The sequence below is a fragment of the Anticarsia gemmatalis genome, chromosome 27 (assembly GCF_050436995.1).
Source record: "Anticarsia gemmatalis isolate Benzon Research Colony breed Stoneville strain chromosome 27, ilAntGemm2 primary, whole genome shotgun sequence".
Taxonomy (NCBI): domain Eukaryota; kingdom Metazoa; phylum Arthropoda; class Insecta; order Lepidoptera; family Erebidae; genus Anticarsia; species Anticarsia gemmatalis.
In genome coordinates, this window is record NC_134771.1 from 5524274 (window position 1) to 5547322 (window position 23049).

Genomic DNA, 23049 nt, shown 5'->3' on the forward strand with positions numbered 1-23049 from the left:
AGATGCTAGTACAATGTGACACGTTGAACATCAACATGCCTGTATCACTTCCTGCATTCTTCATTAAAGAGAATTGGGGTACCGCTGACTAAATGGAATATAAGACGAAAAAGGTTCTCGACTGTAAAAAATCTTTGGCCTTTAGCAAGCTTGGGTAACATACTGATGATCAAATCAAGTGACAAAACCAAATTTAAATCTATAAATTTTATATCTTTTGACTTAAAGCCTGTAATTTGACAGAGAAATTAAGCTCTGATAATATCATATTACGTCATTGGAATGTTCCAGGCAGGGATTTTGCCCGATATTTCAAAACAGATATCGTCAACGTAGACCGCAATAATAGGGACAAGATGACTATTTAGTAACCTAAAGTACACGAAAACCAAACTAAACACTAAATTACTAGTTTTTATGATTCTTATGAGAATAAAACTTGTTCAAAAACGAAAAATGCTAAAAAATCTTTACAGTGCATGAAGGGGCCCACGGTGGAAGGACTGATTATCCCTTTTCAAACAGAAACAACCCCAAATAGGGATAAAAAATGCATAAGTTTTTAAAACAAATTGTCCTTTTTACAGAAAAATCTGTCGCTTCAAAATCTTTCTTTAAAATTCGACATAAAATGTATACGGAACCAAACCTCATCCCTACATAGCAACTTGATATTTGGTTAAAGTTTTTTTGTTTTCACATGTAGTCCAGGTTCAGTGGGTATAAATACCGGGGGAGCACCGCGGAGGTCATCAGTTCGCATCCGAAGTGACAACATGAGAGTCCTGGTCAGTTCGTACTTTACTTTTTATATTTCGTAGTGAAAAGTGAATTCTTAGTGATGATTTTGGATAAGTATTCGTGATTTCTGTTCGGTGAAAATTGTTTGTCAAAATGTAACATTTTTGCTATGTCAAAATATAAAAAAAAATATCTTGATAATATTCAAAAGTATATAAATTGTACTTACAAATTTAACATAAAAATGTACTAATTAAATAGTAACTGACTTCCAAAAAACGGTGATATTGTCACATTTTATGTATTGCCTTCTTATTTTTTTATTTCTATATTTTGATTGCTACCTAGTTTGACATATTTCGAAAAGCAGAAAAAAAACAAGAGACGAAATTAAGAATCAGTTAATTGTAGATTAACTAATTAGTATTTTGAGGTAATCTTAACTTTAAATCTTTGTATTGACATCCGGTACTTAAATATTTAATATTACGATTCGCAATAGATCGAAACGATCAACTTATAATTGAAGCAAGCTAGCCAGAGTTGAGTTTGAATCCCACACGAAACATATGTATATCTGCTCCTATGAAAAATAAATAAGGTTATAAGGATTGTATCAATTGGTGTTCTTTGGTCTCTGCCTACCCCTATGGGAACAAGGCGTGATTTTATATATTATGTATTTTATTAGTATGTATGTACAAATAAATAACTTTATATCTAGTCTTACTTAATACATAACAAACTTTACATTTTTAATGACAGGATGTATTAAAAAACATCAATACGTAATTAAATTATTCATAATGATCCAAAATGTCGATGGATTTTTTGTATGAAATACAAATGTAAATGTATTTATGTATTGTGTAGTGTCGTATAAATAGCGCGTGGTCGCGGGTGATAGTCGTCAGTAGCCATCCGAAGCGTCCCGAGTTCGAGATGAGAGTGCTGGTCAGTGGAGTGTTATTAATTAATAATAATTAACAAAATTAATTACGTTTATTCGAATTAATAATTAAATTAGTTTAGAAATGTATTTGTAAAAGTGTATTTATAGAGACAAATATTTAGGTACCTACTTAAAGTTAATTAAGCACATTGAATTACTCCAATATCATAAAAAGTTATAGATTTGCAATAATTAAAGTTAATATAGAGCCAAAATTAATGAGTTTGAAAAAAATAGTACATAAAAAATTAAAATACTTAATGATTAAGAATGAAGTAACCTAGTGTATTTAATATTTTTTTATTGCTAATATAATTAACTTGCATTAACGCATGCAATAATACATACATAATATAATGAATATGTTTCTAATCGTTTAACATACAGATTAATTACGTTAAGGGTAGGCAATACAATAGTTTAAAAACTTTATATTTTAATTTTCCAATCTAACTAATAAAATAATAAAGAAAAGAATCATACAATTGTTAGTAGTTTTAAGGTAAATTGTAAAAGTACAATACATAAATAATATATACATACTTATTGTGATTAATCCACTGCGATTAAAGTTACATTTATCAGCATATAAACAAAGATATAATAATGAATAATTCAATACTTTATCACATCACAAAGGGGGCGTTTGTATAATGTTTCATGACGCCAGACAAACATTACACATAGATATTATTGACGTCTGTTTTAGAAAAGTCTGTTATTACATAGAGTTAATGGTCGTTTGTGAGATGAAATCTCCGAAACTGCTAAAACGATTAAAATAATATTAATGAATACAAAGCCTTCACAAATATTAAGCTCTCATATTGCCTCTCCCATTCGATTGATAAGCAATTTACATGAAAGCATGCATTATGAGATAAAAATTTGGCTCCCATGGGATCCTCGAATAATTCCTACTACTTGATCCCATAAATATTTCACCTAATTAAAGAATGACTCACATCCTGGAGATTTTTACAAACATACAAACAACGGACAGATCCGAAACAACTATTTTTTGAACACAAATATTTGTTTCGAGTGGGAATCAAACCCAAGACACCCTCAATGATTACCCCCAACACAACGCCGAAGTCGTCTTTAGATAGAGTCATAATAAATTGTAGGCTCTATTTATTAAATTCTTTACATAAGCGATGGAGGCGTAATATCATCAATTAACAGTCAAACCACATACCAATCCTACTAATATTATCTAATTGCGAAAGATTGTATACATGTATGTATGTTTGTCTACACACCAAAGTAATAGTATCCTAAGCATATCAATATTGCTGACACTTTACAACTGACAAAATGCTGCTGACAAAATTATGTCAGCGATGAATAAAATGTCTTTGAAATAAAGTCTCGAGACCAAATGACGCTACTTACCCCCGGTTTCTAAGGTACATTTAGCGGTAGTTTATCTATTCAATACAGTCAAAACTTATCAAAAAAACGCTATTGAATAGATAAACTACCGTTAAATGTAATAAGAAACCGGGGGTAAGTACGATCCCTATGAACTTCTCTTCTCTCATTCACATCTATACATCTTGTCATACAGTACCGCCGGTTACTTCTACCTATCCATTTTGAAAACCCATCCTATCATCAAAAATATTCCTTTTATCATGAGAAAATTTTTTCATGCGATCAAAGTCACGGGTAAAAGTTAGTCATAATTACAATACGCAAATACATTGTAATTACGGCATAAAACTAGTTTGAACGACAATCAATTACGTACAGCCTTCGATTGTAAGTTATTATGTAAAACTATGTAATATATACCAGAAATATACGTGATGTATTACATTCTTGAGAGAATTGACGTATAGAAGTACTTTTGTTACAAAAAGGTGGCGCTAGTATCGTTGTTCGTCATTTTATGATACTACTTTTAAACAGAAAGCCGTTATATGTCTTATGGATAAGTGTTTGATAGCGTATCCGATAAATAAAGTGACAATGTATGAAATGTTCAGAAATATTAAAATTCTCAACAATATTTATCTTCAACATTAAATTAAAATCGTTGAAGCCCCGTTTTGCCCACCTCTGGATAAGTCCAAGATAGCTTATCATGTAGAATTGACAGTTGCTTATCGATGACCCGTAAAACTTGTAAAATTTTCGATATATTTTATCCACCATTAAATCGTTGACAATCAAAGTATATACAACTCTTCCGTTACTGAGTGACTGATGGACAACGAACAGCCGAAACTACTGAGCGTAGAAACTTGACATTTGGTTTGAAGATTCCTTAGGAAGTGTAGAGGCACTAAAAGATGATTTTTAAAAAATCCACCCTGGACGGAAAGCTAGTATTAATCTTTAGTTAAAGTTAACGACAATTAATAAAGACATTTGGCAGCAAAGTTCTAGGAAACATTGAAATGTTAATTTATTCAGCCCAGACTAGATTAAACCAATAGCACTAAGTGCTAGACACTAGACACTGGACAAAAAGTATTCAACACTAATTTAGGAACCAAGGTGAACTTGGTTACTAAATAATCATTATGTTATGTATATGTCTCTAAGATAGTCAAAAAATAATTGCGCTTACTTGTCGGGAAATTACTAGTTAAGCAAACTTTAACGCGGACATTGCGTAGATGGGTAGACACTTAATATATAAGCTAAACTTAAGTTGTAGTTAATTGAAGTGACGATTGCTTAGGTATAAAGCTGGTCTAGGGGTTTCTCGAACAATTTTGATATTAGGTTTACCTTCAAATATATAATTAAGAAAAGAATAGGCAACTATGTCATAGCAGTTTAAAAACTCCTATATCAATTTGAATAGCAACGCGCGGGACAAAAACAAACTGCTACAATTATCACCTGTACCTAATGGTTAAATAGTAATAAATACACATGCAAAATGGAACATATTATGCTTTTTTAGGCACGTCAACACACATAAAAGCCGAAGATCCTACTCGCGCTATTAATAAAAAGGCGTATATTTAGAAAGCAACTTCATAATTAAACTTTAGTCAAAATACTCAAACTAATTTAAAAAATCTCCAATTCCAGATTATTTCCGCCCTCCTCGCCTACGCGGCAGCGGCGCCGTCGGGCATCGTCGCCCCCCTCATCTACCACAGCGTAGCCATCCCCGCCTCCGTGCCCACCATCTCCCCCGGGGACATCCAGGCGGCCGCCATCGACGCCCAGGTTAAGATCAACGACCTCGCCCGAGCGGCCGCTGACAAAGCCCAGGAACTCGCCGACCAGGCAGTGGAAAACGTCAACGAGAAAGTAGTTACTGATGTAAACCAGGCCAATGAGAAGAGTTTGGAAGCTTTCTGGAGCAATGAGGATAAGAAATGGCAGGCTCTAGATGCGTTGAAGACAGCTGAAGCTCAGATTGATGGTGCTGCAGCCAGCAATGCTCAGGTGAACGCCAAGATTGCTGTTGGAGGAGTTGTCCCTTATGTAGCTGCTGTCCCCGCTCCCTTATCCCCTGTCATAGCTCCCATCCCCCCAGTGGTCTACACTCCCTACCTCGCTGGAGTAAAGAGCGTCACCACCCAGACTCTTGAAGTGAAATCCGAGGAAAAGAACGAGAAGAAAGAAGAAGCGGTAGTCAAGACTGCTGAGCCTGAGAAAACCGTTGAAGCCGAAAAGGGGGAAGTTGTGGAAGCCGCTACTGAGAAAACTGAGACCAAGCCTGTGGTTCTGGCCAGCCCTGTGGTAGCTCCTTTCGCTAGTGTGTACAGATACGACGTGGCCTTCCCGGCTGTGGGTCACGTGGTGGCGCAACCAGTCGTCAACTACGCGACTTCCTATCAACAGATCAATGGCATCGCTCCCACTTTCGTTAAGACGGTGTGGTAAACACTTCGAATATTTTAGGCGGAAAATAAATTGGTAATTTTTTTTTAAAGTCTTGGTTTTGTGTTTTATTTAATTGAAACTCTACATCACGTTAATACAAATTGATAAAGATATTTAGAATTACTACCATTTTACGAAGCGTGATTCCGTAAATAAACGAAAAAGTATGCATAAATTTTATATGGCTTTCTTCTATTTTATTGTACACGGAGTATTTAACACCTTACTCACACGCAGACAAGACATGCTGTATTGGATATATAGATAAGATACCCTATATAGATAGATACGACATTTTGAAATCAACAAAATTATAATTATATGGACGAAAAAATACCTCGAAATATTTTTATTCTTTAAATGATAATAGAGACCCTTCTTTTTTATGAGTTCATCACTTAATACAATAAGCTAGATAATTTACCAAGAGAAATCCTGAAAGACTGTTAAAAAGAACTTTAAAATAATCTAAATGATTTATGAATTGAAATAAACATCGACTATTATTCTCGAATCAATCAAATCCGTCTAACATAAGTTGATTGACAAACTGAACAAAAAACATTATTGTATGTATAACGCTCACGTATTGAGTGAGACAGTGCAGAGACAACTGGTTATAAGTGACGTTACAATTTATCAACCTGTCTCATATACTTGATGTGAATGTTACATATTATTATGTAGCTCAAAAAGGCATAGTTTGACAGATATAAAATTAGTTCCGGAAGAGTCTTTTCGCGTTATAGTATGTAATGTACGAATTTGTAATTTTTTTTTTCTCTACACAAAAAAAGCTCAATATTTGGGTACCTCACGAGCTCACTGAAAGAAACCTAATGAACCGTGTACTTAAAGTCAAAGAGATTTTATTACAAGTTCATACATACTATAATGCGAAAAGACTTTTTGCCCGACCTAATATATAAATCAGCGTAGCCTTCCTTCCAATTTTGTTGGAGTCGGCTTACAGTTTTACTAGATGCAGCTGAATACCAGTGGAGCGACTGCTTATCGGACCTCCACAACCCAACACAGTTACCTGGGTTATAGCACGATACCCTTTGGTAAGATTAGCTGTCAGACTTTTAAGCTTCTGACTACTGTTAACGACTGTCAAAGATCTCTGAAAATGAATCACAATTTAACGTGCCTTCCGAAACACAGAGGAACTCGATAACCCATCCAAAGAACAAAACTGTTATTCCTAGACTGACCTAAAAATCGCTCACTAAGTTGTAGCGAAATTGTTCAAGTTGTTTGGCGGCACCTATAGTACTTTATGCAAGAATCTTGTATAATTTAACTTTTTTTCACAACTAAAGCATATAAGCTAAAGGTGTTTTAAAAACCTTTTATAAATCAGACAGTATATCAAAACACACCTTGTTAATTTGTCTATAGATAAAACAATCAATAAACGTAACACCCTGTACACAAAGTGGACGTATTCGTCACCGGCACATAACTGAACCGGTTGACCTTTACTCGCTGTGCACCGCGATAATTGAGCCTTTGGGTGGAAAGCAAATAACTACAACTTGGATGTCTTTACTTATTTTTAACATTCAATCTTGTTATCTCTGTGCGGATAGCAGAATAGATTGTTTTTTTCTTGCAAAAACGCAACTCCCGCACGAAGAATTGCTCTTGTGTCGCGGGGACTTTTACAAACATACAAACAACAGACACAAAGTACAACCAGACCCGAAACAATTATTTGTAGATCGGACAAATAATTGTCTCGTGTAGGAATCGAACCCACGACCTCCCGACGCAGTGGTGTTGGCGTGGTGATCTAAACCACTGCGCCACGGAGGCAGTCAAATTGCGCAATTTCTACATCTTTTTCAATGTACACAAAATATCTTACGTTTATGCTCTGTGAGATGGACTGCTAGCCACGGTGTCTCGAGTTCGATACCCGGGGTCGCACAAATGGCCACTGGGCTAAAGAGACTACTGTATTCATTTTGAACATTCTCATTAAAGTAGCCCAGTATATTGTAACATAGCTTATTACCTATTACATAGGTCTAACACACTCGGATCACGATTCAAGTGCTAGAAAGACAAGGAAACACCAATAAAACGGCAAATAAGGCATATATCAAAACGAGATTCAAACCCAAGACTTTCCAGTCAATTACCAACACATACCACACAATATTAAATCCATAAATATGTACTCCTATAATAAAAGTAATTGATCTAGTAATCGCTTGAACACTTCCGTATTACACTAATAGTAAAATATTATACACCATGTATCTATTACAAGAAATCTTGAATATGTATGTGCCCCGCCCTGCTACAGGGTGTGGTTTTTATTTTCTATTAATAAAATATGCTTAGTTGAGACCTGCGGGTCTGTTTGCTTAAACAACTTATAAAGTGCTGCCCTGTCAAACCAAAATACTGTAACATTCAAAAACCCGTTTTGAGATAATTGCCAAAGATGTTTCTTTGTTGCCTTATTCATTAACCTAATACTGTACAGTATTAGGTTAATGAATAAGGTTTTATTTGCTTTATCTTGTTAAATAAGAGTTAAAATGATAAAAAAGTTGATCACAAGTACTAGACTGATCACAAGCAAAAACACTGTATGTCGGCTTACAGTCTTTTGAATTGGCACGACAGAATGGCAATATTGATAAGACTGACTATGTGGTATAGGAGTTAGTATATGCGACTTTGACTGCAAGTTCGATTTCCGTGTCGAACAAAGTGCTATTAGGTTTTTCTAATATATCTTAGAAATAATTTCAATAGTAGCCTGGTAACGTGCCCGATGTATAGCAACAGACTTGCCCACTATTACACATTGTACATGGGAAAACGTATGTACTTCATATTTATACACTTTTGCTTCTATTTGTGAGTAAAAACGGCGAGATGTTAAAAAACATATTTTCAGTTTTTCTCCATATCGTGAGGAGCTCGTAGTCAGTTGCGCTCACCGGTCGGTAAACGATCAGTAGGTTAAGCAACCCTTGGCGCGGTCATTCTATAGATGGGTGACCGCATAGTGGTATTTGAACTGGGCGTACTGAGCGTTTTCGTGCTTCGGAGGGCAAGTGCCCCGATACCGCTAAGCTAACTACAAAAAACCCAGGCCGTCTCATTACAACGTAGTAGTAGTTTGGACAGTGATTAATCAATCATTTGATTACTGATTTACTTTGATTAGACAAATGAAGATTGATTGAACGTTACATTGACACAAACATACATCAAACTGGTGGTTAAGGTTGCTGCTACCATTGCGTCGGGAGATCGTCGGTTCGATTCCCACACGGAACAATAATTTGTGCGATCCACAAATAGTTGTTTCGGGTCTGGTCGTACTTTGTATCCGTTGTTTGTATGTTTGTAAAAGTCCCTATCTCCTATATATCAGCTTAGCCTTTCTTCCAAACTATGTTGGAGTCGGCTTCCAGTCTCACCGGATGCAGCTCATTTCATTTTATGTGTCGTACGGTCAGTGGGCAACCTAGTGTCAAAGTTGTTCAGGCCGCCCGAAGGCCTTTGACATGGCTTAACGACTGTTATCTTATTGATAACAGCCGGGACCGACTTTTTACGTGCCCTCCGAAGCACGGAGACGCTCAGTTCATATACCACTGTGCGGCCACCCATCTAAGGAATGTCCGCGCCAAGGTTGCTTAACCCACAGATCGTTTACTGACCGGTGAGTGCAACTAGCCACGAGCGCCTCTGCAGCTGAATATCAGTATTTTTACATGAAGCGACTGTCTATCTGACCTCCACAACCCAGTTACCTGGGTTATAACACGATACCCTAACCGCTATCTAATATATTATGTATAAAATTCTCGCGTCACAGTTTTCGTTGCCATACTCCTCCGAAACGGCTTGACCGATTCTCATGAAATTTTGTGAGCATATTGAGTAGGTCTGAGAATCGGCCAACATCTATTTTTCATACCCCTAGGTGACACTTTTTTTATTTAGGTATATGGAATAACAACGTTTGCCGGGTCAGCTAGTAAAATATGTGGATATGAAATTGTAAGTTAGTGTTGGGCCTAAAAGGTGCTATTTCTCAATAACGTTACAGTGTATGAACAAAATACGCCATACATGAAACTAACTAGGCCATGGCACATTGTAAACAAAAAATATGAAAATTTTCGCCAAATATTTAATTAGACGCTAATTATTTTAATTAGTAAGGGCAATGTGTGTTTAGAAACTTGATTTATTGCTTGTTGGATTTAAATATGACAAGGTGTATGAATGTGGTTGAAATTAATATCTAGATATAGTTTTAGTAGTTGTAAAACCGGGTTTTTAGGCTCTCATAGTGAATTGCCCTCATATGTCGGCAATCTATCAATAGGTTAAGATACCTTTGACGCGGACATTACTTAGATGGAGGGCTGTACCATATTAATTGCACTCATTACTCGCTCGATGGTGGTCACTCAGAGGGCACTCACAATTAAGATAACAGTCGCACGTGCCGTATGTAAGTATGACTAGCTAGGCCTACCCTAGTAATAACCTAAGAAATGACACAAAAAGCAAAAAGCACGTAGATAAAATTCCGACATAACCCACAAAGTATTAGTGAAAAATACGACTCTAATGTCATTGTGACTGATCATTTTATAATAGTCGTTTATTCCTTTTCATATTTCAGTGTGCGTTGTCATCGGCTGTTTGGCGACAGTCATCTTCAATGAAATAGTACGACATGGCATTTTCTCTTGTGTTAGTTATTCCGTGGTTAATCTAGCCAAGTGGTATAAGGTGATACCTCCCACGCAAGTGGTCGCAGGTTCGAACCCAAGGCAACACACCAATGACTTCTCAAAGTGATGTGTGTATTAGAAATAATTATCACATGCTCTAACGGTGAAGGAAAACATCGTGAGGAAACCTTGCATGCCTAAAATTTGTTTAATACATTTATTGAGGGCATGCAAAGTCCCCAACCCGCACTTGGCTAGCGTGGTGGACTCAAGGCCTCTCTCATTTCGGGAGGAGACCCTTGCCCAGCAGTGGGACATTAATGGGTTAAATTTATTTATTCAATCTCATGAGAACAAGGCGTGACTGTATCTGCGTTTGCAAGCGTGATGTTATGACAGTAATGAAGTAGATGTAAGTGGATCAAACCGCGGGGCAGGTTAGTTCACGCACGATTGAGTTTTATCACCTGTGTACAGTGTACAGTGTCCACTTGACTGACCAGGTTTAACTAGAAGTGTAGGAATAGTGTATGCGTACTTTAATTAATGCAGATGACTTTACAGATGTGGAAGGAAAGAGGCAAGGCCTTTGCCCAGCAGTGGGACACATAAAGGGCCAATAAATTAATTTGTATTTCCTTTTCCAATGAATCGGATATTCGATAGATTATTTATCAATCAATTTCATTCTAACTTGAGTTCGGTTTTTATATGCAGATTTTAAAATTGTATATATTTTATCAATATAGCCATTTAGAAATAATTTCTTATGTTAATGATAATTTTGTATATCACTATAAACGATACAGATCCTGACTTTTCGGATTTCTATGCGATCCTACCAACTTCCTTCATTCACATACATACATGTTGTCATACAGGACCGCCGGTTACGAGTACTACACACCGTTCTGCAAAACATCACCGATATGATTTGTGTATGTCTTTCAAGGGCGTTCCCTCCCGGCATTATCATTATAGCATATACTCAAGTTAAGGTGAAGGAAAGCACCGTTGTGAAATATCGCATACCTTACTTCTTAAACACATTTTTTAAAAGTAATTTAAAGGTTTTAACCAGCACTTGACAACGTAGTTTAAGGCCTAGCGCCTCTCTTTTGGGAGGCGGCAATTGTCCAGCAGTGGGACAGTCAGAGGTTAAAATATCTCAATTACATAGTTATGTGAGCGTAGGTCGATCTTCTGAACTGTCAGCTCGCCCTTGCTCGTCAACTGGCCGCTATAAATATGTATTATTAACGCTAAGTATCGTGTCAAGAGCACTCACTATGTTGACGTAGGTCAGACTGGCTCAAATTATACATAGATTTTAACTAGTAGTTGGCTAGAAATACACATTAATTACTGTTTTCTTGGTATTTTTTTGCTAAACTCACTCAAAAAGGTTATTTTTAAATGGGCAGTGATAGACGAGTCAACACACTATTATTACTTGCTTTAACGGTAAAGGAAAACATCGTGATGAAACTTGCATATCTGAGAGATAAACACAGTTCTCAAAGGAATGCAAAGTCCCCGATCCGCACTTGGCTAGGATAGTGGACTCAAAGCTTTCTTCGCCTAGCAGTAAGGCTTCTTTGCCCCCCAGCAAGACTGACCTGGCCCAGACGTTGGCGAGCGACAAATTCGAGGATGATTTTCGACCTGTGTTATCCGTCCCTGAAGCTTCAAAACGGAGATTTTTTCGTAAGAAATCAAAAATTCGAGTATCTACAGCATAAATATCCAATCTTCAAGGTGTGTACATTATCACGTTAATCCTCGTATATTGTTAGACTGAATACTTCAGAAAATTCAAATCACGTCTACAATTGATTGATGTAAGCAATTAACAAAGAAACTGCTCAATAACAGAGACTTCCTGCTACATATAACATTCTTAGATAATTACTTTATATGTACAGTTGTACACCTCAATATGAGCCTGTCTTAATTACATGTAACATTCACTTGCTAAGGTTGATTGAAAATGGAGTATTAACTTTATTTATTAATTCATCGTATAGTTAGTGGTCAACTTAGTGTCAAAGTTGTTCAAACCGACCGAAGATCTTTGACATAGACTTAGCAAAAGTCGGTCCCAGTTGTTAATTTATTGCATACATACATACATATCTACATAATATCACGGCTATTTTACCCGAAGTTGTAGGCAGAGGTGTATAAAATAGACCCTCGTTTCGCCTTTAACAATGTTAGTTCCATGTAATATGGGGTGAGCATATTGTCATTTACCGAGCACGTTACCAAATCTCGGGTTACTGCTTATAAATATTCTAACAAAAGTAGTATAAAAGAGAAAAAACAATAACATTCCGAACTAGGAATCGAACCCGGTACCTCCTGGTCAGCAGTCGGACCGCGCCACAGAGGCAGTTTATGTTAAATAATAATATAATCGGAAAAGACTGCACCGATTAAAATAAAATTTGGTAGGTGATAGATATCACACATGTTTTTGGTTGTCGTAGTGTAAGCGATTCCTTATTATGAGTAGTTGTCTATACCCTTGAAATTTGGCAATCAGATACCTAAAATTCTAGAGAATTACTAAAGTAATATACTGTCCTTAGCTTTCAATCGTACTCTAAATCAAATCACGTTCAAAAATGACCTAACCGAGTGTCCTGGTCACCTCCTTTCGTGGAGTCGTGAAGAGAATATCAATTTGGGAGCACGATATGAATCATACGAAACGCATAATACCTTGTTATCATGTCGGTAAAGGTATGCACATACATAAAATATAGCCTCATGTCTATCTGGTATAAGGTCTCTTTTAAATAGTCAAAGATTATTTTAGATTTAGTGGTTTTGGAGATTATATACCACGTTAAAGCATAACCCTCTTATTTATAAACACACTATAAACTTATTTTGGTTAAAAAACTACTAAAATATGTTTTCTCTTTTTTATTTCGCAAAAAAATTAAGCATTTGCGACCACTCGTCTATCGCTTCAGGAAAAAATAATATATAAATAATCACTACATATTATAAGAAGCAGTCCACTAGCCATGTCTGTTCGCAATAATCTCAAAATCTACTGAACGGATTTTTTTTTTCAGTTTTCACTTTTAGATAGAACGATCTACGAGGAAGGCTTTACTGTATAACATTTTACCTGGGAGAAACCTGGGTGGGACGCTAGTTAAAAGAACACTGATACTGACAAAAGCTGTTATAACTATTCTACCGTTGCAGTTGTATTACGAAACCGGGAATTCGGCGAAATGTCCGGCTGTATTAGAATAGGCAATGTTACATGCAAATGAGTATCTCATTTGAATATAGCATTGCGGTTTAATAGTACGACTGTGTGGCCTTCTACCCAGGATATGCGGGTTCGAATCTAAGTCGTACATTTAGGTATGCAGACTTACTCATAAATATTTCTACTAAGTAGTTAATTTTACTCTTTTTTTAAATTGCTTCTGGGCAGTACGGCTGCTGAACATGAGAACTCAAGTTCGATTCCCAGGTCAGACAAAGAGCTAACAGGAGTTTTTAACTTAAATGTGATGAAAATTGTGCCCCGTATATGACAAAAGGCTCGCTCCCGATTACATGGGACTATTATATTATAGTACATTGTTATTGCGGAATCGTGGTTTCATTTCACGTACCTCGGCTTACACCTTCGGGTATGACAGGCGTGATGTTATATACGTATCATTTACTTCATTCTTCATTACAACGATAAGAAAAAAAACCGATATTTTTTTTCTCATATATTTCTAGCTTTTAGTTAAGCACATAAGTCATTCTAACCTCTTGCATTCTAACACTGCCTATCCTTTATACAAACAGCAGTCGTGATGTCCTTGAACAAAGATTACCAAACATCCGGCATCGAGAAACATTTAACTTTTTAAATCTATTTGCCGTCCTCAGAGACCATAGACAAAAAATCTCTATTATCAGGTCTTTGACATAGAGCCGATATAAAAAGTTATTGACATTGTCCATGAAGTATGTTTTATAAAAAAGTAATGGGTTATAGTGGCTACTGTGTTATTATTGAAGTATTTTAATTAAAATATTGCCCTCTGTGGTCTGGGTGGGTAGTGTAGACGTCTGCGTACCACAAGGTATCGGGTTCGATTCCTGGATCTGTATATAGAGCTTTTCTAATATTAGGTCGGGTAAAAAATCTTTTCGCATTATAGTATGTATGAACTTGTAATTAAATCTTTTCTCCACACAAAAAGCTCGATATTTAGGTACCTAACGAGCTCACTGAAAGAAACCTAATGAACCGTGTACTCATTAATGATTCTTATAGCCAAAGAGATTTTATTACAAGTTCATACATACTACAATGCGAAAAGACTTTTTCCCCGACCTAATATTTATCCTACTATGCTATCTCATATTATAAATGCGAGAGTTTGTGAGGATGGATGTATGTATGTTTGCTTGTTAGGCTTACACGCATATTCGGTTCGGCAATACTTATCAAACAACATAACCGACTCGACTCACTTGTTCGGCTTGTGTCGATCGGGTTCATCTACACATATTCAGTTTTGCCGCCCGGCTAGGGAGATTAATGCCGAACGGAATATGCGTGCAGCAAGCTTTACAGCGATTAAAATCATAAAAATATGGAATTAATTTAATTATTTTTTTTCTTATTCTTTTTCAAAAGGCAACTCCCACAATAAGAATTACTCTCGTGTCGTGGGGATTTTTACAAACATCCAAACAACGGACACAAAGTACAACCAGACCTGAAACAATTTATTGGTGGATCGCACAAATAATATAATTGTTCCGTGTGGGAATCTAATAAGAAAAATATAATAATTGTGAAATGGGTCTGTATCTTTTTTTTTTAAAGGGGGCAATAATCCATAGAATGTTAAGAAACTATGATCTATACCATTGCATACTTGCCTTGCAGTAGTTAATCGTGAACAGACAGACGCAGCGGGGTACTTTGTTTTATAACAATGTAGTATGACTACATTAGTTAGGCCTTTATATCACAGTACGAACGACCTTCTCAAGGTGACTAGTAAATACCACGGCTGCAAATTGTCTCAGTTATTAAGATTACTGATGTGAATAAAGATACTACTTTCTTTTCTGAAGTTTCAAGGTTAAAGCTACCGTTAACGGCTATGCTTTTATTTATTTATCGTATGGTTTGTTCTCAAACTAGTGTCAAAGTTGTTCAAGCCGTCCGAAAGTTCCTGACAAGATTCTTAACAATTGTTATCTTGATACACCTTTGGACATGGCTTAGCGTCTGTTTTGTTAATGATAACAACTGACACTTGAAGCAGGAAGACGCTCAACTCAAAATCAAATCATTTATGTGAATGTCGTTACAATTTCTGAATCTGCCACTAGCTCAGAATAGGCGCAGAGTGTTGTGCGAAGAGCTAGCAACAATCATCAATCAGCAGCGGTAAGCTCATATTGGCGGCTACCCATCTATGTAATGTCGGCGTTACTTAACTCACTGATTGTTCACCGATCGGTTACGGCAACCGGTTTTTAGGCTAGGTATTGATGAGGGTATTAAAAGACTATACTAAAGAGTAAGACCTTCTCAAGGTAACCAGTAAATATCAGTGAGGCTGCAAAATGTCATAGTTATTGATGTGAATAAAGATACTACTTTCTTTTTTGATGTTTTAAGGTTAAGGCCGGCGTTGAGAGCTTTATAAATGTCTTCGTGTAGTTAAATATGATCTTGCTGTTCATTTTAAGAGGGTAAAATGAGGAACTGATTTCGTGTGGAAAGATTGTCTGTGATTTATAAAGTATTTTCCGTTCTTTAAGTATCCTATGTTAATCATAACGATAACGTTTTCAGATATAGTACGAAAATGACTTTAGCTAAGTTCTGTCTGACGCCTGTCTGTTTACTCAAGTTATAACCCAAAATAGCTGATAAAATAATGTTACTTCTGAGACAGATTTTAGATCTATAATTTTTAAGTTAATGTCGCGTGATGTTTTAACCTCATTTACTGGTGCATCGTAGCGAATGCGATGGCACAGGACGGATAGGTTTGGAAGGAAAGAGGGGAGTCCTTTGCATAACAGAGGACAAATAAAAAAAATGACAATGATTTTTGAAGATATCCAAGAAATAATAACGGCCCTACAATTTACTTTCCGATATCCATGGTTAATGATGATGTCTCGAGTTCGATTTCCGGGTTGTTCAACTACAGAATCAATCTTAATAAATGTGAAATATACGTAACATTAAATCAACAATTATTATATAGAAATTATTCCAGCAATAACGTACAAAGGTCCAGTCTGATGAAATACTAGCATAGATTGCGGGGCGCGGCGGGCGCGGCCAAACACTTCGGACTGGACGACGTTCGTAAACTATGCCCCGTGGTAGTTTATACTACAGGTAAAGGAATTGTGTCGCTTACACCCTATTATTAGCTGTGCTTACATCTTTATTGTCTACTTGACTCGAGGCATTACAAACGTGCGAACTATGTAATGTTACTTTATTAGACTCTCGCTCGCTTACACATTGTCACATTTTTATGACACTTTTCATAACTACTAACTGGTCACTAGTTGACAACTCGCGCACTAAGAAGTATTATTGTATCGCAGGGACTTTTACAAACATACAAACAACGGACACAAAGTACAGCTAGACCCGAAATAATTATTTGTGGATCGCATAAATAATTGTTCCTGTTGGGAATCGAACCCACGACCTCCTGATGGTAGCGGCGTGGCGACCTAAACCACTGCGCCACGGAGGCAGTAATTGTGCAAAAGATATTGGTAAAAGTTAGCTTCTTCTTATCGTATGGTTAGTGGTCAACCTAGTGGCAAAGTTGTTCAAGCCGCCCGAAGGCTTTTAACAAGGCTTATTGACAGTTTGTTACTTTTATTATACTAAAGAAATTGGTAAAACCAGGGATCAAAATTGGAATTTTGGTCAGTGTTATGGACCAGAAGGATATACAAAGGTATTTTGTTATCTACGCAGGCGTAGGCAGTAAGGTCCGCTATGTGGGCATAAGGCTAAATCGGAAGTGGAAAAGCTGACGAAATATCAGACAAGTGTTGCATGAAATAGTTTAAGATCATTTTGATTTTGTTGTACTAATTTAATACCTTTAATTTGGTAATTGAAGTGCTAGGTTAAATTCATGGGTTGTGTAAAATCTTTTCTTGCTCTTCTCTTTTCTCCTCTTTATGGACTAAAATATTTTAGTTCATAAAGAGAGAAGTGAAGGTATTATAATTTCCTTGAAGCCGTATTTAGATATACTATCGAAATACATGCATAATATAGATATCCTTTGTGTATATTAGGGGTGAGTATAATTTGCTACCATTTCTATATACTTGTTTAATTTCATCCAAATTCACAAAAGAGTAATAGAAAACTTCACCCTAAATGGGATTCAAGCCCTGCACTTTCCGCAACATCATTTGTTTTAGTTCATAAAGACAAACACACATTCCAGCTATAACATAAAGAAACTATTATAAGCATACAAATATATAAATAATGTATTATTTGTCACACATCAATCATGTAACTAACTCCTTTTGGAATCTATATACCAAATTAGTAATATCTTTAAAAGGTAAAATTAAAACATTCTTTAAATAAGTGCATTTACAGTACATAGGCTCTATCATATACTTCAAGACCATGCAACTCATAAATAGGTTAGCAGATCTTTATTTATGGGTCTCCTCTTAAAATGAGATGGATGCAAAGAGATGAAAATGATGTCCTCTTAGCCAACAGCTACGGTGGTCAATTTCATTGGAACTGGCCATCGATGCAGGAGTTTGTTTATAATGTCCAACTATGTGCACAATAGATCTATATGGATGGGTGTCCTTTTAGAATGAGAGGGATTACATAATTATGTAGATATGTAAAACATGTCCTTTTAGCCAATAGCCTGTTACGGTGGTCAAGTTCATTGAAACTGGCCAACGATGCAGGAGTTTGTTTATAATGTCCAAGTGTGTGCACAATAGACAGGTACACTCTCTATTCCATCACTCTCATAGTCCGGTGGGACGGAATAGCAACGACCAGTGAAAGTTCAGGCGCAGGACCGACGGCGACACGTGCTTCCGAGGCACGGACATCTTGTGCTCTCAACTTCCTGACTCCGGGCAGTCACTGAGAACATGCGTTACAAGGCAGGGGAGTCTTAAAACTAAACTCTTACCCTCTTATTCATAAACACAATATAAACCTATTTTAGTTAAAAGGCTAGTAAAATATGTTTTCTCTTTTTCATTTCGCTGAGTGAAAGAAACAAAACTCTTTAGAAGCCTTTCATAACTTCATATATTTTAATGAATAAGAGGGTTAGATAGATTATCTCGACAAAAATACCCAAAAATATTTGGACCCCAATCAGGAAACTGATTTCCAGACCTTTCTTCAACAGTCGATTTTACCATCATTATGCAAAAGTAATGATTATCTCATAAAAACCGGTAATCAATATGTAAGTCGTATATTTCAGTGAATGGCATTAAGTCCATATTTGAAATGTATTGTCAGCACTTAACAAAAATGGTATCACTCGGTATCAGTTGCATCGTCCTCGGCCATATTGCTTTATTAATAAAGATCTACATTAAAATGCTACGACAAGTGCCCTTAAATATAACTGCTTTGTCACTCTCTCACACCGTACTGTAACATTCGGACACGAATTAACACTGGAATAAATAACTAGTGCCCGTTTTCTAAGGCACATTTAACGGTAGTTTATCTGTTGAAACTGTCACGTTTACATGAGTTTAAACGCTATTGAATAGATAAACTACCGCTAAATGTACTTCAAAAACCGGGGGTAGGAGTGCAGTCCCAGTTTATAACGATCCCATTTGCACACACATTTGTGGATAAACTTAACTAGACTAAACGCATGTATATTTCATTCCCTTCTGCTTACATTTTCAGGTATTACAGACGTGATTTATAAAAGTAGAGTATTACTTCTTGGGCCTGTGGCAAATACGTACCTGGGAGAGCAAGTAAAGCCATAGGTGCGGTGGCTGACATCTCACTGGCCGTTCCGGAAAACCATCCCATAGAGTTGATGAGATGAAAGAAAAGGAATAGACAATATGTATTATGTGTACTCTGAGACACTATAAACAAACTCCAGCAGAATTTTACAGGAGTGTATTTGGCTAAGCTGTTGCTTCGCTAGTGCCAATAAAACAAGTCCTTGCAGCCAAATATCGGCGAGAAGGACAATACATTATTAAATTAAGGAACAATAGAAAACAGTATGGCAAGATCATTGCGATTCTTTCAAGTATTTTGACTTGGAATTGTGGCCTAAAAGCCACAGAAATGCTTGTATGATATAAAGTAATTCTAACCACATAATTATGTCATAATATCATGCCTTGTACCGACATTGTTATTAATATAATAACAAACAAAAACTCCAAGTAGGTAGACTTCCGAATAGTGAACAATGTAACAGTCATGCCTTAGCTATGTATTACGTGATTTACACAATGTGGGTGATATATCTTACTAATATTGTTAATGCTAAAGTTTTGGATATTTGTCACCCAAGCACGACAAAACTACTGAACGTATTTTGAAGGAATTTGTTGCACAGAAAGTATGCAGTGTAGTTTAAGACATAAAATACTTTTTACCTTAATTTTTTTACGCGAAGTGGAGAGCATAAGCTAGTATAGATGTGAAATACAGGAATTTTGTTAAATAACCGACACGATTATTAAATTGTAGTGATAACCGAGTTGCCTAAGCATTCACCTCACAAGTAATCTGGGTATTAGAAATAATCACCTCTTGTTTGTTTGCAATTGCAATTGAAAGTGAAAGAAACGCTGATGAAGTCTTTCATGCCCGACAGTTCTTTAAAACAGCTCTTGAAAGAGTGAATGTGGTCAACATAACGTTAACACATAGTTATCTAAATTGTGACCGATGATGTGTCGGAACGAAGCCCATACAAATTAAGTTACGCATCTTCCGTCAGATATGAACCTTCCCTTAGTCATAATCAACGTAATGTCCGCGTCAAAGGTTGCTTAACACACTGATCGTTTACTGACCGGTGAGCGCTAACTACGAGCGTCTTATAAAGTCGATCTATTTAGTGGCTCGCTTCGGTGTGAGTGTGTTGAAGCCTATATACCTTAAATGTCAGTTACACATATAGTGACAGTTATTTTTTCTGATGACAAAACGTTTCCTGCTCCGCCCAGATAATCAATGTTATTGTGATGCGGATCTGTTTGTTACAAATTACATACACACATACATACATACATACATACATACATACATACATACATACATACATACATACATACATACGTACATACATACGTATTATCACGCCTGTTATAGCTGAAGATGTATGGAATACACCCGCATTTCACCCTTAACAATGTTAATCCATTGCAGCACACATCGCCAGTACACAGCCTATTGCCATATACCGGGCACGTTACCAAACTTCAGACCACTTTTGAGAATAATTTTATATAAATTAAAAAAGATCAATAGCTCCTTGCCAGACCCGGGAGTCCGACACCTCTTCATCAGCAGATCGTATACACAACCGCCCAGGCCATAGAGTCAGTCTTAATTAGGCACAATGTTACAATTTACTTAAAGAATGTACGCAGACTCAACCCATACATTCAAATATCAATCAAATAACACGAGCTGCTCCGACCGGTAACTTCTTTTTAGCCTCTTAAGAAAAGATTTTAATTTTAATACTCACGCTTCAAAAAATCTTTCTAGGCTTTCTAATCCTTCAGACAAAATTCTGACAGTTGTTTTTATACACTTGCTGGTACTCTTATCTATCGGATACTAGTATTTAATTGTCTCCATAAGCTATGAAATTTACCTCTAATCGTTCATTAATTAAAGTATTTTTTTACACATAGGGGGTGTTTTCTTCTATGTTGCTGTGAATGTGTTTATTATCTACCAATCATATTCATTGATGCATAAAGCTTAGCACTGGAAACAGATTCAACTAGTGCATCTCTAGTGGACAGCCTTATGATAGTCGTTACAATTACTGAATCTACCAACAGTTCTAAAAGGGGAGTAAGTCTATCTAAAGAGCTAAGAATGTCCGTCATTGCGTCAAAAACATTCACGCACATAATTCATATCTCCGTCACGAATTAGCAAGTAGTTCATTAAATATTCACACCGCGTTGTAAAAATTACATACTTTGACACAACTGCAGGTTATATGAATGTCTCACCTTGTACATAGGACGTATGCATATACACTATGTACTATATACATAAATAAAAACAAGCATTTTTCCTATAGGGGGTAATCAGGGATTTAAGAGCGCTACCTGCTACGTTCCCTAAATACTTTCATTGCTTCATCTGCATCCATAAATCTTGGCATATAGGTTACGAGTACAGAACCTGGCCATCTGATCCAATTTGTATGGTTTTAACTCATTAATTGCACCGCTGATAAGCCAGAAAGCACTTTCAGAATTAGAGAAAAACAATTAAGAATCGTACCACGTGGCGTTCTTTGGTCTTTACCTACTTCTATGGGAGAAAAGCAAAATGTTATGTAAGTATGTATGTGATAAAAAGTAAGACCATTTGCCAATTCATTCATTCAATAATTACCGCTACTAAGCATTTTAAGATAATTTCGATATTTCCTGTGTGCTGTGTGTTATCTTTTCGCTCTGTTATGCACTTATTTTATATTATCTGTACATCGCACTTTACTGCTAAAAAGAAAACATCGTGAAGAAATTCACTTACAAACGTGAAAAATAGCATATTTCTTATGATATTTGAAAGAAACACTGCCTCCGCGACGCAGTCGGTAGTGTATACGGCTTCTGGACATGAGGTCTCGGGTTCAACTCCGGGTGTGAAGTGCTATTGCTATTTTCTTAGTTCTATTAGATTATACTCAATAGCATTCCGAAGTTGGGCAGGTACCGTTCTCAGTATATGGCAATAGGCTCGCCCCTTATTACATGGAACTAACACTTCATACACCTCTGCCCATGTATGTATGTAGAAAGCAATAAAATCTTTCCGATATCAGTGGCAAAGCAGTTATCCCTATATAATACAAAATAAAGTCACCCCGTCTGTCTCCTACGATAAACTCAAAATTTACTTTGTAATTAAATGAATGTAATGTTACTACACGTGGGAAAAACAATTAATTACACTTAATTAAGATTTCATTAATCAATCAAATTAATTGATTGACCTGACAATACGCATTAGACATAAGTAGACAATAGCATCACACTTTTTTACGCAAAAATACTGAACGGATTTCGATAGAATCTTACATGCAGATAGTTTATAGGCCAGGCATAGACTGGCATAGATTTTTTGCAGACTGAAACTATTTTTTCGTTGGAAACTGAAATAATCATTTTGCTAATATACCATATAAAACATGTTGAAAGACAGTTTTAATACGTAAAAGGCGTTATTTTAATTAATTAATATTTATTTCATTCCAATCAATAAAAATACTCGTTAAACACGCACCCCATATTAGGAAACGACAATAAATAACTTCCGCAAAATTCTTAATTCGCACATACTCAACATTCCCAAAATAAATTAAAAAAATAAAATTCAAATTTGAAATAACAAAAAAAAAAGAAATGATAATCTAATTTTAAATTTTTTAGGCAATTTGAATTTGAAACTGTATTTATTTTTCTTAAAAGAAAACTTTTGCGTTCCATTTCCCAAAT

General features: G+C 36.1%; 2 protein-coding genes across 9 annotated transcripts in view; one reads left to right on the plus strand and one right to left on the minus strand.

Annotated features, from left to right (window-relative positions):
• Positions 1-23049, minus strand: part of Rbcn-3B (WD repeat-containing protein Rbcn-3B) — a 122114-nt gene that overhangs the window by 61943 nt on the left and 37122 nt on the right. The window lies entirely within an intron of this gene.
• On the plus strand, positions 742-5606 carry LOC142984346 (pupal cuticle protein PCP52-like). 2 transcript variants are annotated; one of them, XM_076131892.1, is made up of 2 exons: positions 742-788; positions 4748-5606. In XM_076131892.1, exons 1-2 carry the CDS (start codon positions 777-779, stop codon positions 5549-5551), a joined length of 816 nt encoding a protein of 271 aa, XP_075988007.1. In that variant the 5' UTR covers positions 742-776; the 3' UTR covers positions 5552-5606. The 2 variants fall into 2 exon arrangements, with proteins under 2 accessions (XP_075988007.1, XP_075988008.1); XM_076131893.1 differs by lacking the exon at positions 742-788 and adding an exon at positions 1596-1695.